General features: G+C 56.3%; 2 protein-coding genes across 3 annotated transcripts in view; both read left to right on the forward strand.

Moving 5' to 3' along the window:
- Positions 1–14,704, forward strand: part of LOC138061242 (maestro heat-like repeat-containing protein family member 7) — a 170,034-nt gene that overhangs the window by 49,911 nt on the left and 105,419 nt on the right. The window lies entirely within an intron of this gene.
- Positions 409–14,263, forward strand: LOC138061333 (uncharacterized). 2 transcript variants are annotated; one of them, XM_068910592.1, is made up of 9 exons: positions 409–612; positions 1,114–1,274; positions 3,201–3,262; positions 4,716–4,897; positions 5,957–6,474; positions 7,280–7,397; positions 8,493–8,616; positions 10,474–10,708; positions 13,761–14,263. In XM_068910592.1, exons 5-8 carry the CDS (start codon positions 6,090–6,092, stop codon positions 10,657–10,659), a joined length of 813 nt encoding a protein of 270 aa, XP_068766693.1. In that variant the 5' UTR covers positions 409–612; positions 1,114–1,274; positions 3,201–3,262; positions 4,716–4,897; positions 5,957–6,089; the 3' UTR covers positions 10,660–10,708; positions 13,761–14,263. The 2 variants fall into 2 exon arrangements, with proteins under 2 accessions (XP_068766693.1, XP_068766694.1); XM_068910593.1 differs by lacking the exons at positions 409–612; positions 1,114–1,274; positions 3,201–3,262; positions 4,716–4,897; positions 13,761–14,263 and adding an exon at positions 11,301–11,411.

Consider the following 14,704-nt stretch of genomic DNA (forward strand, 5'->3'; position numbering starts at 1 on the left):
AGAGCGGGGCCCCCGCGCTCCCCGCTCCGCCCCAGCCCCCGGCGCCCCGCCAGCTCCCGCACCGCCAGCGCACCACAGGCGGCGGCGGCGGCGGCGGCGGCGGCGGCGCTCGGGGCTCCCGGCGCAGCAGCCGGCAACAACCATTTTGGCTCCGCTGCTTCTCCCCGGCCTCCACAGCGGCACCAGGGCCGGCGGCCACGCCCACACAGCCCCGCCCCCGCGCCGGAAGTGACGCCTCCAGCGCCCCCGCCCCGCCCACCCCGCGCTCCCCCATTCGCTCCGGAGGGGGCGGGGCCTCCCGGGGCGGGACCTGCAGGAGGGACAGGCAGGGGGCGGCAGTGCGCGTGCGCAGTGTGGGGGGGGCGAGGAGGGGTGGGGGGGCAGAGAGGGGAGGGGCGGGGCCATGGCAGAGCATGGGCGCTGGCGTGGAGGGGGACGAGGAGGTGGTCAGGAGTAGTCAGCGTGGACTCACCAAAGGGACCTCATGCTGGACCAACCTGACGGCCTTCTCGGAGGGGATGACTGGCTGGGGAGATGAGGGCAGAGCAGTGGGTGTTGTCTGCCTGGACTTCAGCAAGGCCTTGGACACTGCCTCGCATCCCTTCCTCCTAGGTAAACTCAGGGAGTGTGGGTTGGCCGAGTGGCCAGGGAGGTGGGTTGAGAACTGGCTGGATGGCCGAGCTCCGAGGGTTGTGGTCAGTGGAGCAGAGTCTAGTGGGAGGCCTGTAGCTAGTGGTGACACAGCAGAAGGCTGTGCTGCCATTCAGAGGGGCATGGACAGGTTGGAGAGCTGGGTGGGGAGGACCCTCCTGAAGTTCAACAAGGGCAAGTGCAGGGTCCTGCACCTAGGGAGGACGAACTCCATGGCCCAGGACAGGTTGGGGGTTGACCTGCTGGAAAGGATCTCTGGAGAGAAGGAGCTGGGAGTGCTGGTGGACAGCAAGTGAAGCATGAGGCAGCAGTGTGCCCTTGTGGCCAAGAAGGCCAATGGGATCCTGGGGTGGGTGCATTAGGGAGAGTGTTGCCAGCAGGTGGAGGGAGGTGATCCTCGCCCTCTCCTCAGCCCTGGTGAGGCCTCACCTGGAGTACTGTGTCCAATTCTGGGCTCCGCAGGACAAGAGAGACATGGCGCTACTGGAGAGAGTCCAGCGGAGGGCTACAAAGAGGATGAGGGGCTGCCTGGAGCATGTCTCCTGTGAAGAAAGGCTGCGAGAGCTGGGCCTGTAGAGGCTGGAGGAGAGAAGACTGAGAAGGGTTGTGATCAACGTGTTCAAGTATGTGAAGGGAGGGTGTCAAGAGGACGGGGCCAGACTCTTCACTGTGATGCCAGCAGCTTCTGAGGAAGGCTTGGCCTGGCCTGGGCCATCTCTGGCCCGCGGGAGCCCCCAGCATTTGCGCCCCTTCTCCTGGCAGCCCCTCCCGCGGCAGTGGCCGTTCCTCAGCGCCATCCCCGTGGTGAGGGCTGTGCCCGGCTGGAGGGCGCTCGCAGCCCCTCAGGACCCCTCCACAGAGACAGTCGAGTGTCTGCAGGTGACGTCTACCTAGGGGAGCGTTGGCTCCCAGCCCCCATCGCAGACCCCCCCATGCACTTGGCTTTGCCCCACGGACACCCCCCCGGCAGTGGGGCAGCGTCAAAGGCTATCTGTATGTTGGCAGGTGCTGTGGAGCAGCTGGGAGAGAGCCGGATGGGGCCAGCAGAGGTGCTGCTGGTGCTGTGCGTGGGCAGAGAGTGCAGGAAGGCACTTCCTGAGCTTCCTTGCAGACCTGCTGGTCTCTGCGTGGCCTTGGGAGTCTGTGGCTCTTGCCCAGGCTTGGCAGCTCCTTTTCCCTTGCCCCCAGCCCAACAGCAGGGAGCTGAAAGCACAGACTCAGGGAAGCTCCTTGCCTTTGGTGTTGTCCCTGCCTTGAGCTTCCTCCTGAGAATCCTCTGGGGAAGCATTCTGGGGGTGAGCGGGAGCTGTGAGCAGCCCTGCCCCACGCAGCCCCTCTCTGCCTAGGGGAATGACCCGGTGAGCCCGAGGGAGCCCAGACGCTGGGGCTGCTCTCGGCACCGCTCTGCTGCCAGGAGCCGCTGAGCCTCAGCGGCGGGGAGGCCAAGGCAGCGTGGGCCTGTGGTGAAGTGTGGAGGAGAAGGAGGAGGAGAGGAGCTGTTTTCTTGTCACCTCCTACTGTGAGGTTGACACAGGGCGAAGAGGACAAAGATGGAGCTCTGGGACGCCGGCCACGGGACACGGCGTGGGCGGAGGGTGCCAACACTCCCACCCAGGGTAAAGACTTCAGGAGCTCCTTCCCAGGAGCTGTCGCAGAGCTCATTAACTCTGAACATGGCTGTGGAAACCCTGGGGCCAGGGGGAAGCTGGATGGTCTGATGGTCTGACTGATGGTGCCTTTTGGCTCAGATGCCAGTGTGGCCACCAGGACTTCTGGCTCCTGGCCCTGATGCTGCCCCTGCTGTCCTGGGGCACCCCAGGCAGAAGTCCCTGCCCCGAGGGTCGCTGCTGGCCTCACAGTGGGGATCACCCACCTGAGATCCTGGTGTGGGAAGGAGGTGGAGCTGCTTGGGTGGCCGTGCAGAGCCTGCGTGTGCAGGGATGCCGTATGGGGAAGCTGGCCCCACAGGGGAGCCTCCAGGGGATGCCCTGAGCCCCTGGACTCCCACGGGCACAGCAGCATCCTCTCGCTGGGGTGGAAATCCATTGCCAATATCCCTAGGGAGGGGCTCACCGCGTGAGAGCTGCATTTGTCAGGAAAGGAGAGCTGTGTGAAGAAGGCTGAGGGGTCCTGCAGCTCCTGCTGGGCTCTGGAGAGGCTGCAGGAAACTGCCGTGCTTGAAATGAACCCTTGCACTTTTCCTCAGCTCAGTGGGGCTTTCTGTCCAGGAGCCCAGCCACTGCCTCTAGTCCTTCCCACTGAATCTCCTTGTACCTCCAGCCTGGCAGAGCAAGCATTGATCTGGGAGACACACTGCGGATGTCCGGTAGCATGATCTCCATGCCCTAATGGCTCTGTTTCAGGTCCAGACCTCGGCTGGGGTCACAGGACAGGTTCTAGCCTGATGGCCCCTGTGAGGAATGGGGTTAGTTTGGGGAGGTGGTGCTGTTTGATGATGCCTGCCCTCCGCCTCTCCTTGGTTAGGCATGTGCTGAATGGTTGTGAGCTGGCTCACCCAGAGCATGACGTGTCTTTCCCTTCTTTTCCAGAGACCCTTGCTGTCTGGGAAGGTGTGTCTGACTACATTGTACGGCAGCTGATGCTGAACCAGGTGGGTCTGCCCTCCTGGGCCTCGCCAGGAAGCCCTTCTTCTGGGACTTATGTATTAAAGGGATGACTTCTCTGCTTTTACTTGTATTTTTGAGAGGGTGAAGGGGAGGGGGGTGAAAACCTCCGGAAAGGTCTTCACAAGACCTTCTGCAAGGCTTCTCCAAAGCTTTCCAGGAGTAGGGAAAGGCACCGAGCACCATCCCCATGCCCTGACAAGTCACCAGCCTGTCCACCTAAGAGCCTCCTCCTTCTTCTCTTCCTTCTTGTTTTCAGGGAGTCCGAATTATTCGCCTTGGGACCTTTGATGTTGTTACATCAACAACATGTTGGTGGTGGGAAGCATGGTCTTCTGACTGTGCGCAGACCCCTGTTCCGTCTGTCAAAGAATATTGCGGAGGTCCAGGGCCTCTCCGATGATAACGCCTATGCTCCTGGTAAAGAAGACAGGCTGAAACTTTGGCTTCCCCTTGGGACAGCTTTGGGGTGTGCATAAGTGCTGTTCAGCAGTGACTGTTAGAAATCTGGAATTCCTTCACCAGGCCTTGAGAACAGCTTCAGATTTTTTTTTTTGGACTACTCCTGACATCCTAATGCAGAGTACAATTACACTTGCTCTCCGCATGACTTGCTTTAACAGCTGGCTACATGCCACATGTATTGGGGCTGCTGCTTCTCATCAGATTTAGTTAACACCGTTGGTTCATGTTTATGCCACCCTGGAGCTTGTAAAGGCAAATACTGGCATTCATGGTGGCTCTTCCATTCTCCCGCTCCTTAGAATTAGGTCACAGGCAGCTGTAGAGAGCCCTGAAGCGGAGATGGGAACAATAGTGTGTATGCAAAGCCATGAGAGGGCAGCTGTTCTGTGATTGCTGGTCAGTGGTAGCAGCACTGCCGCTGTAGTGGGCATTGGGGATGCCTGTGGGGCAGCAGGAGCCCTCTGACCCCAAAAGCAGGGATGTTTGCTGTGCACTGCTGAGGGTGCTGCGGGTGACTGGAAGGATCTAAAGAGGAGCGACGCAGTACGTGGGTTTTCCTTCTTCCTTGAATCCCTGTGACATGGCACAGCTAAATCTCTCCCAACCTGGAAGGCACTGAGTGCGGGCACAAGTACCGTGGTGGCACCCACTCCCCCATCATGGGAAGTGGCCTCCTTTCTCCTCTCCTTGTTCTGCCATCATGTCTCTTGTTCATAGGAGATGGCTAGGGCCCTTTCTTTCTCCCTGTGTAGGGAAGAAAGCATTGCTGTACTCTTGGCACATCTGGTTGCAGAGTGCTTTGAACTTCTCCTCGGGAGGGATGGCATCAGCTTCCCCCATGAGCTTTACCAGCAGGGTTAAAGAAGACAGCTCTGTAGCAGTGTCTTGCGGGAAGACCTCAAAGCTGCCAATGCTCTGTTGTAGCCTGCTGAACTGCTTTGTTAGGCACTGTGTTCTTGCTGTGTTGCTTCCTAGGTCATAAGCAAGCTGAGCCCCTGAAGTATGCTCGCATAGCCTCGCACATCTCTGTTCCTCGGAAACCAGTGGAGTCTTGCATAGAAGAGAGCACGTGTCTTTTCTCTCGCTGCCTCAAGAGCGGGAAGAATGTTGCCTTTGTGTGGAAGGACATTGGCCTGCTTGTCATTCAAGGAAAAGAGGTGAAAATGAGGTTTTACAGAGACTTTCTGCAAAGGCTAAATGGGACTGGAGAGCTGACAGCAGCTCTTACCTGCGGGTAAGGTTTCCCTTTCTCCACTGCTGCTTCTAATCTTTTGGGAATCCTAGCAAAGGACGAGTGAGTGGATTTCTGATGGCCTGCCACGACCTTTCTGGGCGGGTGGATAGTCGTGGCCTAGAGTAATGCCAGCTCCCTGCACTGTTCTTCTCTGGCATTCAGAGGACTCGGTGACATAGAAGACCTTGGGGATTTCTGTCCTGGGTCAAAGCAAAGCTCCTTCCTGCCCAGGATCCCATTCCAATGTGGTGAGGGACAAATTCAAAGAAAAGGGCAGGTCTGTGGTGTGTTTTCCCCTTAGATTTGTCTCCTTCCAGAAAGCCATGGTTCAGTGCTGTAGCCGAGCCCTGCTTCCCAGCTCTGTCTCTTCCTTCTGTCTTAGTCCGTGGTGTCCTTTGAGGCTGTTCTCTGGGCCAAGGCTGTTCTCCAGCCTCTGTTGCAGTGGGTCCCAGAGCAGGGCCCTCAGCTGCTCCTTGAACACCCACCAGAGGCTTGGCCCTCTGTGCAAAGGGAAAGGGAAAGGAAGGGCTGAGTGTCTCTATTCCTCCAGGGTGCAGAGGCAGCCATTTGAATGCTAGGAGAGACTGTGGGGTTAACGGCACGTGTGACGCCTTTGTTCTCAGCTCAGGAGGCTCCAACTGAAGCCAGCAGGGAAACCGCAGCAGCCAGGAAGCCTGGCTAGTGAAATGCCTTCCCCTGTGCTTGCCTCCATGGCCTTCGGCATGAGGCAAGACCTGGTCCCTGGGCTGAGTCTCTGGATTGTCAGCCTTGCAAAAAGCCTGACCGTGTGCTTGCCCTTTCTCATTTATTTCCCTCCAGTTGCTTTGCTGTAGCACTGAGGGGCTGCTGTAAGGAAGCGAGTGCTTTGTTTCAGCATTTCTGAGAGGCAGGTTCTTCTCTGAGCCATGGGAAAGTGTGCTGCCCTTGTGAGCACGGACCTCGTTTTCTTGGCATCATCTCCCCTGTGTCTCTCACCTTGCAGATGCCAGAGCTGAGGGATTCAGTCCTGTCGGGCACCAAAACTGCTGCTTCTCTCACCGTTTGTGGCCGTGCCATTGTCTTTCCAGAGTGAGTATGTTTGCTTGCGAGCCCCTGGCTGCCACAGGAGATGGCAGATGGTCTGCCATGGCAGCACAGGGGAGGGAGGTGAAAATGAGCTTTCTGCCAGGGAGGATGGGGAAGCTGATGCCCCTGCAGGCACTGGAGGACTTCCTGATGTTACTCAGCTTGCTGATGGAGTCCTCCAGGATGTGGCATATTCTGCATCTTCTGCTTTGGAAAAGGATGGACTTCACAGTAGCTCCGCAGTGCCACTGTGTCCCCATTCTTTGCCCAAGGTGCAAAGGAAGCGGGCTGCCCTCCCTTCCCGCTGCTGTGTTTTTCCTGTGTCCAGGTACAAGCTTGCGAGTGTAGTTAGAAAACCCCGCGTGAAGCCCGTGGCACCTGTGAAGCCCACATGGGAAGAGGAGAGGAGAAAAGCTGACTCCAGGGGCAAGCAAGGTAGTGGAAGAGCTGATTCGTGGCAGGGCTTTGTGCCTTCTCCTCCTCCTGTGCTCCTTGGTAGGGCGTAGGAGCCCAGGTGGCAGTGCCCAGGTGGCCTCAGGTAGCATGAGGCACTAGAGGTGACACTGCTGTCCCAATATGGGCAATCTCCGGAGGGAACAAGACCTTGGGGCAGCCCAGCACTCCTACCTGCAGTGGCTACCTCCGAGTTAAACTTGCCCCCATTTCCATGGGGGTCCTGAGAACAGCTGGCCCATCTCAGGGAACCAATGTGTTTTCATCTGATGGGAAAAGTCACCCCGAGTAGATGGTAACAAGTCTAGGAGCCTGTGCCAAGGCTTCCTTTCATTTTCAAAGCAAGGAGTAACCTTTCTTTCTTAATTTCTCATCATCATCCCCAAAACAATGCCTTTGGGTTGACTCTGTCAACAGAGGACTTGTAGGCAGTATGAGAGGAGTGGGCAGATGCAAGGTTCTGTTCCCTCGTGTGCAATGATTACCTCTCAAGGGACTCTGGTCACTGGCGCATCCCAGCAAGTCCCCTTTTGCATCATGTGACTCGGACAGAGCATGAGGAAATGAATAGCCCAAAAAAAAAAAATGCTGTTGCACAGTACAAGCGGAAAGTTGGACAGGAGCCAGCACTCCCAAGGGCCTAAGACCCCCCAGAAAACAAAGCTTCAAAGGAATCAGCTGGAGGCCTCACAGTTTTACCACAGGCTTGAGCCAATTTGCATCTCATTCCTGCTCAGAAGGAGTCCACAGTGCTGTCCTGAAGTGTTTTCTTGCCTCCTGCTTGCAGGAAATCTCCCTGCCAACCACCTGCTCTTCAGAGAGCAGCCTCCTCCACCCAGAATTCCTGCTCTCAACATGGACAAAGGAAAGGGAGACACAGGCAAGGGCAAAGCTCCTCCTGGCAGGTGAGGCACTTGGAGAAAGGGCTGAGGGTGACCCTGTACTCTTGTTGTTTGAGTGAGACGTTTCCTTTGGAGACAGTGTTGGTGGTAACTCTGAAGGCCTTTGACCACATGCCACAATGACCTCTGCTCCCTTGCTGGATGGCCAGCACACAGCAAGTTCTTGGGAGAGCCCCGGGTTCGCTTCATGGTTCTCCTGACTCTGCCTCCAGAGTACGGGCTTTTTGGCAACTCAGTGCAAACGTAGCTTCTGGGAGACCAGGGCCCTTTTCTCATGCCCTTTAGATGTAAGTAAGCAGCAGCCTTTCTTTCTTGGTGACAAGAATGTTGGGGATGCACAGACATTTTCCAAGGGTGAGGGAAAGACTGACCGCTCTTGGAGTGGCTTTTAGACAGAGGAGGTGTTTGTCTGAGCTCTGTGCCACTCTCTGGGCTGTTTGCAATGGCCACTGAGTACTAAGTCAGAAGGGATTAAACATGGAGGAGCTCTTTCTTTGAATGGAAAGGACGTTGCTTTGCAAGGCAAAGTGAAACTGCAGTTCTCCCGCCACCCAGGATACAGAGCAGGAGGGTCTGTTAATGATTTGGTTCCCTTTAAGCCTTTTCGTTCATCTGAAAAGTTGTCTTGTGGCAGGCCCAAGAGAGTGGCAGGGATGGGTAAATGGCAGGCGTGCTTTCCTCCCCTGATCACTTGCTCCATTCTTGACACTGAGTCCCCATACTACTACATTTTCCATCCCCAAACACAGAGTATTTTGGACCACCGAGCAGTGATAAATGCAATTGCCAGGAAGGGACGTACTGGTGTCTCTCGGAGCCTGTCCTTGCACATGACGTGGCACCACAAGTCCTGGCTGCATCCAGAGAGAGCCTGGATGTGGGCATCCTGAGCATTTCTGTGGGCATGTTGGGCAGCCCAGGCTGTTTCAGCCAGGGGTGATCTCTGTCTCTGTGGAAGGGAACACATGTATTTGAACGCACGTCATTCCCCTGCAGAACTGCCTTGTGCTGCAGTGGCAGGTGCCCAGCTTGTGAGTGCAGGCTGGGGAGCAAACTGCCCCTGTGCTCACACCACCTCCCCGTGATGTGTGTTTTCAGCGTGCTGCCAGCCATCCGAGGGAGCTCCTCAAGAAAGGTGGAGAAAGGCAGGAGGAAGCAAAGTGCTGAAGCCAGACTCCCAGCTGTGAGCCCTCTCAGTAAAAGCCAGGAGAGGGCAGGACAGGTATGTGATAGTGACTGAGGTCCTCCTTGTGCCATCTGGGCTTGTGGAAAAGTGCAGTTCTATGGGCAGCGGGTATAGAAGCCTCCTTCCTAAGTGTTCATTAGACCTTGGATTGACCTTTTCAGGGGCTTGCTTTAAAAGGCGCAGGCTATGCTCTATTTTCTCTAGGCGTTGGTCACTACTGCCTTCTCCGGAATCACATCAAAAGCCCCTCTTTGGCCCTGTTCCTCGTGGAAATGTACCTGCTGAGCCTTTCAGGGATGGAAGGTGGCCACCTTCTGTTTCTCTGAGTGGTTATTTAGCTCCCTGGTCAGAAGAAAGCAGGGATTTTCTGTCTGGCCAGTACTAGCTTTAGGGCCTAAGAGCGCTGAGAGAAAGGCTCGAGACAAAGGGCTGGAGAGAGAGAGAAATTACCTTCCGCCACTGGAAAGAAACAGATGGCAGTAGTGCTCCTTGCTGTGTCTTTTCTGTGGCCCTGCAGCACGCAGGCTTTCTGTCTGTTGTGCAGGGGCAAAGAGATCTGTGGGACTCCTCAGCTAAGCCAAAAGAGAAGAAAGAAAGGGCAGGCCTGAAAGGCAAGGGAGAAAAGGAAGAGGCAGAGAGGAGCCAGGTACTTTGTAAACCTTCCGACAGAAAAAGCCTTTCCTCTGCTCCAGGGCAGCGGAGCCTTGCAGGTTCCTCAGGGAGCCAGGTTGGAGGTGCCTTGTTGCTGCCGAAGAGCGAGGCAGGGGAGTCCTGCCTTTCCTAAAATCTGAACGCCCAGGAAGATTTTCCTTTCCTGTGGGTTTGGCTGAAAAGCAAGCAAGGCAACTGAAGACAGAGGCGCATGTTTGAAGAAGACCGCCGTATTTCCTCTGGAGCTCTTTTGCAGAAGCATCCATAAGAGGCCAAGGACGCCCAGGAATGGGCTCCGTGGTCCAAGAGAAGTGCCAGTGGTATGAAAGGCCCATTGCTGGGCTGTTGGGTGTTGGGGAAGCAGCAAGGGAGGCCATGAGCACTGATGCTGATGGTTCAACCTGAGGTCAGCAGGGGTGCTCAGGCTTGTTTGGTGTGACGTGCTGAATGCCACAGCAGGGCTGCATTCCTAGCTCCTGCTGAGCCAACAGCAATTCCTTCCCCTCATTTGAGTGGACTGTGTGCTCTGAGCCACTGAGCCCGGTAGGAGGATTTTGTTTTGGAGTTCTGCTCTACCAATGGCAATGCCTTCCACTCATTCATGATGTGAGGAGTGAGCTCCTGGTGGGAGAGGGGGGGCCAATGGGGAATTGCAGTGATGCCCTGGTGACACATCAGTTTCCCCTTGAGAGCATGTTGAGGTCACTTCATGGGTTGAAAAGAGCCCCTGTGCGAAGTTGTGGGCTGTGTTTGCTTAAGGGAGTTGAGGCTTCGTATTGCAAATATTAGCTTAAGATTGCTGACTGGATGGCTCAAGTCAAGCAGTGTAGAGGAGGCAGTTGTGAGACAATTGTGCCCTGTAGGAAGAACGAGCCCTGCTAAACCCCCATCCCCAGTCTTTGCCTGGGATGAAGGCAGGGCAGGTGTCCTGCTCTGCAAGTCACAATTCCCTTCCCTCGTTTGTGTTGCCTTGAGAGATCCCAGCTTGAGAGAGAAGTGCCAGTGGGAAGCAGCAGTGAAACCTGGTCAGGCTGTGACATGGCTAGGGTATGCTGCAGGGACCCTGCCAGTTCTGTAGCTACAGTGGCAGCGTGCCTTCATGGGGTGCCTGAGGCCAGGCCAGAGCAAGGGGTCTGGTGACAGCAGAGATCCTGCAGGCACTGGCTGCTCTCTTGGTGCCTGTTGAGAGCCTCTGAGCGTGCTTGGAAGTGGGGCTAAAACCTTCCTTGACTTGTCTTGCAGGTTCAGCAGAGAAGTGAAACCCAGTCAAGGGTGCAGTCGGGCTCATCCCTAGCTCCAGCTGGGAAAGAGGAGGAGAGTGCTGGGAAGCTGCGTGAAGAAAAGCCTTCTTTTCAGGATGTCCTCCAGTACTGCCTGGCACCAGATGAGGACGTGACCATCAATGTTTTATTCTCCCGAGGAGAATAGACGAGGAGCAGAAAAGAGCAGCCGAGAGGCTGGGGGCACAACAGACGGAGTAAGTGTGTAGCAGCTCCAGGCAAAGCCTGGGAGCGTGCAGGGGTAGTGACCCACCGAGGTGTCAGAATCCCAGTGCCAGAGCCACTGGTTTGAATAGGAGTTGTTGTGACTTGGGATTGACCTGGCTTAGACCTTGATCCCATGCACCTCTCTGCAGCCCCCAGCAAATGCCCAGCACTCCCTTGGAGGTGGATGCCTCAGACATGCCTTCCCTCCAAGGGGCAGCTGTTGGGCACTCCAAATAGGATTACAGTGTGGGACATGGAAGTCTTGAGCAACTGAACACAAAGGCATGTTTGTCTGCCCCTTTTCAAACCTCCCCCGGAATGCTGAATGCTGAATGCTGAATGCTGAATGCTGAAGCCAAGAAACGGGTTTCCCGCCTAGTCTTGGCCCCACCAGGCTCAGCCTCAGGCTGACCAACTGCTCCAAGGACTTTGGGTGGAGCCAGGGGCCTGTATCACATCCCAGTGAGTATGGAAATGCCATCAGAAGCACACCCACAAATATATGGCCTGAAATAGCCGGCAGTGTTTCTCTGCCTTTCTGCCTGTGCATCCCACTGAGCCTCTTCCTTTCTTGCTCCTTAGCTCTGGAGAGAAGAGCCGCCTGCCGAGCCAACAGCAGAGGTACCAGTGAGTGCCAGCCATCCCGGCCCTCACAGAATTGTCTTCCTGTGCATTAAACCAGAGCTCCAAGGGGCTGTGGCTATTTCCTTGGCATGGTGTGAACTCTGCCATTTGCAGCATGTGACTGTCCAGAGGGGCCCCAAAACAAGAGCTCAGCAGTCAGGGCTTGAGTGTCAGTGCCTGCTCCCAGGGCAGCTCTCTCCCAAGGTCATGCCATAACTATTTGTCCGCAGCTGTGGTCACGATGTCTCAGGGCCCTCCTACTCTTTGCAGGAGCCAGTCAGAGGAGTGGAGTCAGCCCTTGCCTGGCAGCACATCCCCTGGTGACAAGGGGACACTCCAGGGAGGTGGGAAGAGCTGGTGTAGCCCTCCTGAGGCAGAAGGGGGTGGAGCCAGGGCCTCCCTCTCCTGCTGCCAGTCCTGGCTGCAAGATGGGAACGGACCTCAACTCTCGTGTGCAGGTTTGTTGCACTGAGCACTTGGCTTTTGGGGGTGTGAAGGGAATAATGTGGATCGCAAGGACTAGCAATGGAAGCTGAAAACCGGTAGGGAGTGGCCATGATAGTGCGTGGCTGCCTTGGTTGTAGCGCCCATGAAATAATGGAGTTCAAGAGCCTGAGGGGAGCAAGGAAGGAGAGCAGCAGAGTGCAGAGCGTGGGCTTGATGTGAGCAGACTTCACCCTTGTCAGGGAACTGATTGGGGTGTCCCGTAGAAGCAGGTCTGAAGGGCAAAGGAGCTTAAGAAACCTGGCAGGTGTGTAAGGACGGCACCCTCCAAGCACAAGAAGGCTGCACCTTGATATGCAGGCAAACAAACAGAGGTATCAGGCGACTGACTTGGCTGAGCCGGGAACTCATGATGGAACTGCAGTGCAAAAAAGGGAGCATAGAGGAGGTGGAAGCAAGGACAGGCTACAGCAGAGGAGTACAGAAACAAGCCCCGGGTGTGTAGGGATGGTGTCAAGAAGGCCAAAGCTCAGCTGGAGTTGAGGCTTGCGAGGGACGTCGAGGACAACAAGAGCTTCCTCTGCTAAGTGTGTAGGCTGAACTGGAAAATACTGGTACCTTGCTGAATAGGGTGGCTGAATTAATGAGAGCAAAGCAATGAGGCGGAGCTACTGTGTGCCACCTTTGCCTCAGTCTTCCCCAAAAGGTCTCTGGGCCTCTGTGCTTAGGGAAAGGGTTCTAGGAGGAGAAGGACCAGCAGCAGTGGTGGAGGATGGGGTCAGGGATCTTTGATCCGACCGGGCCTGCTCTCATATGCCTTGGGTGACCTCCCAACAGCTGCCCTGCTGCCTGCCTGCTGCTGCCTTATCACAATGCTGAGACAGGAGTGACCTCACCGTCAAGGCACCAGCCATGTCCTCTCTCCTGTCCTCCCTCTTCTCTCCCCCAAATCTGTCACCTTGGCTGGGGCAATGTTCTGATGCCCTTGAGGACATCACAATGCCTGCCCAGCTGCCTGGTTGCTGATGACCTATGGAGTTGCTGTGATCCAGATGACCGCAGAGTTTGTCAGGGCCCTGAGGGCACTAACAGGCCTTTATGTCCCTGGCCAGCCCCACCTGGGGCCTCCAAGAGCCTCACCTCCTCTAGTAGGCTCCCCTAAAGCTTGCAGCCCAGCACCCCACCCAGACGGCTTTTGAATCTCTCCAAGGAGGGAGACTCCACAGCCTCTCTGGGCAACCTGTGCCAGTGCTCAGTCACCCTCACAGTCCAGAACTTTTGCCTTCTGTTCAGGTGGAACTTCCTGTGTTTCAGTGTGTGCTGAGCATGGTGCTGAACACTGCAAACAGACTTTGCTTTTGTGTTCCCTATTCCCTCTGTACCAGCTCACAGCACAAATGTCTCAGTCCTCCCCACTTCCCTTACCAAACCTACTCACCCACCAGACTGTCCTGGCCAGCCCAGCTGCAGCACCTTGCAGCCCTCTGTCCCTGCACAGAAGGGGAAGGCCTGCTCCTGCAACCCCCCAAGTTGTTTTGGTCCTCTTGCCCCTCTTGCCAGCTCTTGCTGCTGCTGAACCCTGCTCTCCCGTCAGCAGCTCAGCTGCGACTGTGACCCAGGACATCCCACTCTGTCTCCAGTCTCAGCCTGTCTCCAGCCAACAAGTCAGGCCAAGACTCGAGCGCAGCCTGGACTGAGAGCACTGTCCTCTCCCCCGAGGTTGTGCTCGGGGCGGATGAAGGACTGACCTTACCATGGGGGGGGGGGGGGTCTCTGGCAGAGCTGTCTGCACATCAGGCAGATGTCTGAATAGCTCTCATGTCGCCACCCAGGTGCTGGAGCAGGGGGCTCAGCCAGCCTCTTTCACTGCCCCATGCCACTGCACCCTCCCTTCTCCCCATTCAGTAACGAGATGTACGGACACGACCACCCAGCACTGACACACACTCTTCCCTCTTCTGTCCTTCCCATCAGGGAAGGAGATGGCACAGCTCAGCTCAGCTCAGCGGCAACAGGACACCCGCGCATCCTCCATGCTCTTCTCCAGCTTCTCTGGCCATCCCACATGGTCCAGAAAGGACATCCCACAGCGACATGCATGTCCCAGCCACCAGCAGATCTGCTGTCCCAGAGCTGACTCCCCAGAGATGTACCTCCAGGGAAGTTGGGCTTTTGTTGTGACTGAACTCAAATGAGAGCAGGGTGGAGAGGAAGCTGCTGCCAGCTTAGAGAAGGAGCTTGAAAAGGCTTGCCTGTAGGGACAGGAGCTGCAGGACTGTCACTGCCCCAACACACTCCTTCCAGGTTGGTCTTGAGCCAGAAACAGGAGTGTCTTTGAGGAGGGTGGGGTTGGAGGCTGTGTGCATGGTGCAGAATAGATTAGCAGTGCATCCCTGTAACCTCTTGGCCACCTCACCACCATCTTGCTGTTGTCAGTTTGTAGTTTCAACTTTTGATGAAACAAATTGAGCTACGGCATGTTCCTCTTGACTTCTGGTTTTGTTTTCTGAAAGAGCCTAAATCCCATCCTTGCTGGGTTCCCTTGGGTGTGAGCTATCCCATCACATCTGTGATCCTGACAGGCGCCACCCAGGCAAGCGTGGGACTCCGGGTGGTGCAGCCGCTAGAAGAGAGGTTTGCTCTGGGGTGCTCCCCAAGAGTGAAGGAACCCTGAGTGCACTAGGGCCAGAGCCCCCACCTGTGGGGTTGCTGAAGCCTAGGGGCACACCCTCTAACCAGCCCATGATTGACAAGGCCATGCAAAAGAGAAGCCACACCACAGATCCACACTGTAAACATCTAGGTGCTGTGGAGCCATTCCCCACAGAACGACCTGTCAATGGGCCTATTGTTACCCACCCCAAGGAGCAGTGCTGTGGGCTGAGCACTCGGTCATCTGCTGATGTGCACACTGGAGC

Source organism: Struthio camelus, chromosome 16 (genome assembly GCF_040807025.1).
Source record: "Struthio camelus isolate bStrCam1 chromosome 16, bStrCam1.hap1, whole genome shotgun sequence".
NCBI classification, from domain to species: domain Eukaryota; kingdom Metazoa; phylum Chordata; class Aves; order Struthioniformes; family Struthionidae; genus Struthio; species Struthio camelus.

Excerpts from the sequence above, each read along its gene's own strand:
- LOC138061333 (XM_068910592.1), top strand. The coding sequence starts at position 6,090 with ATGGTCTGCCATGGCAGCACAGGGGAGGGAGGTGAAAATGAGCTTTCT. Across the intron at positions 6,475-7,279 it reads TGACTCCAGGGGCAAGCAAG|GAAATCTCCCTGCCAACCAC; the intron begins GTAGTGGAAGAG and ends TCCTGCTTGCAG. Across the intron at positions 7,398-8,492 it reads GGCAAAGCTCCTCCTGGCAG|CGTGCTGCCAGCCATCCGAG; the intron begins GTGAGGCACTTG and ends GTGTGTTTTCAG.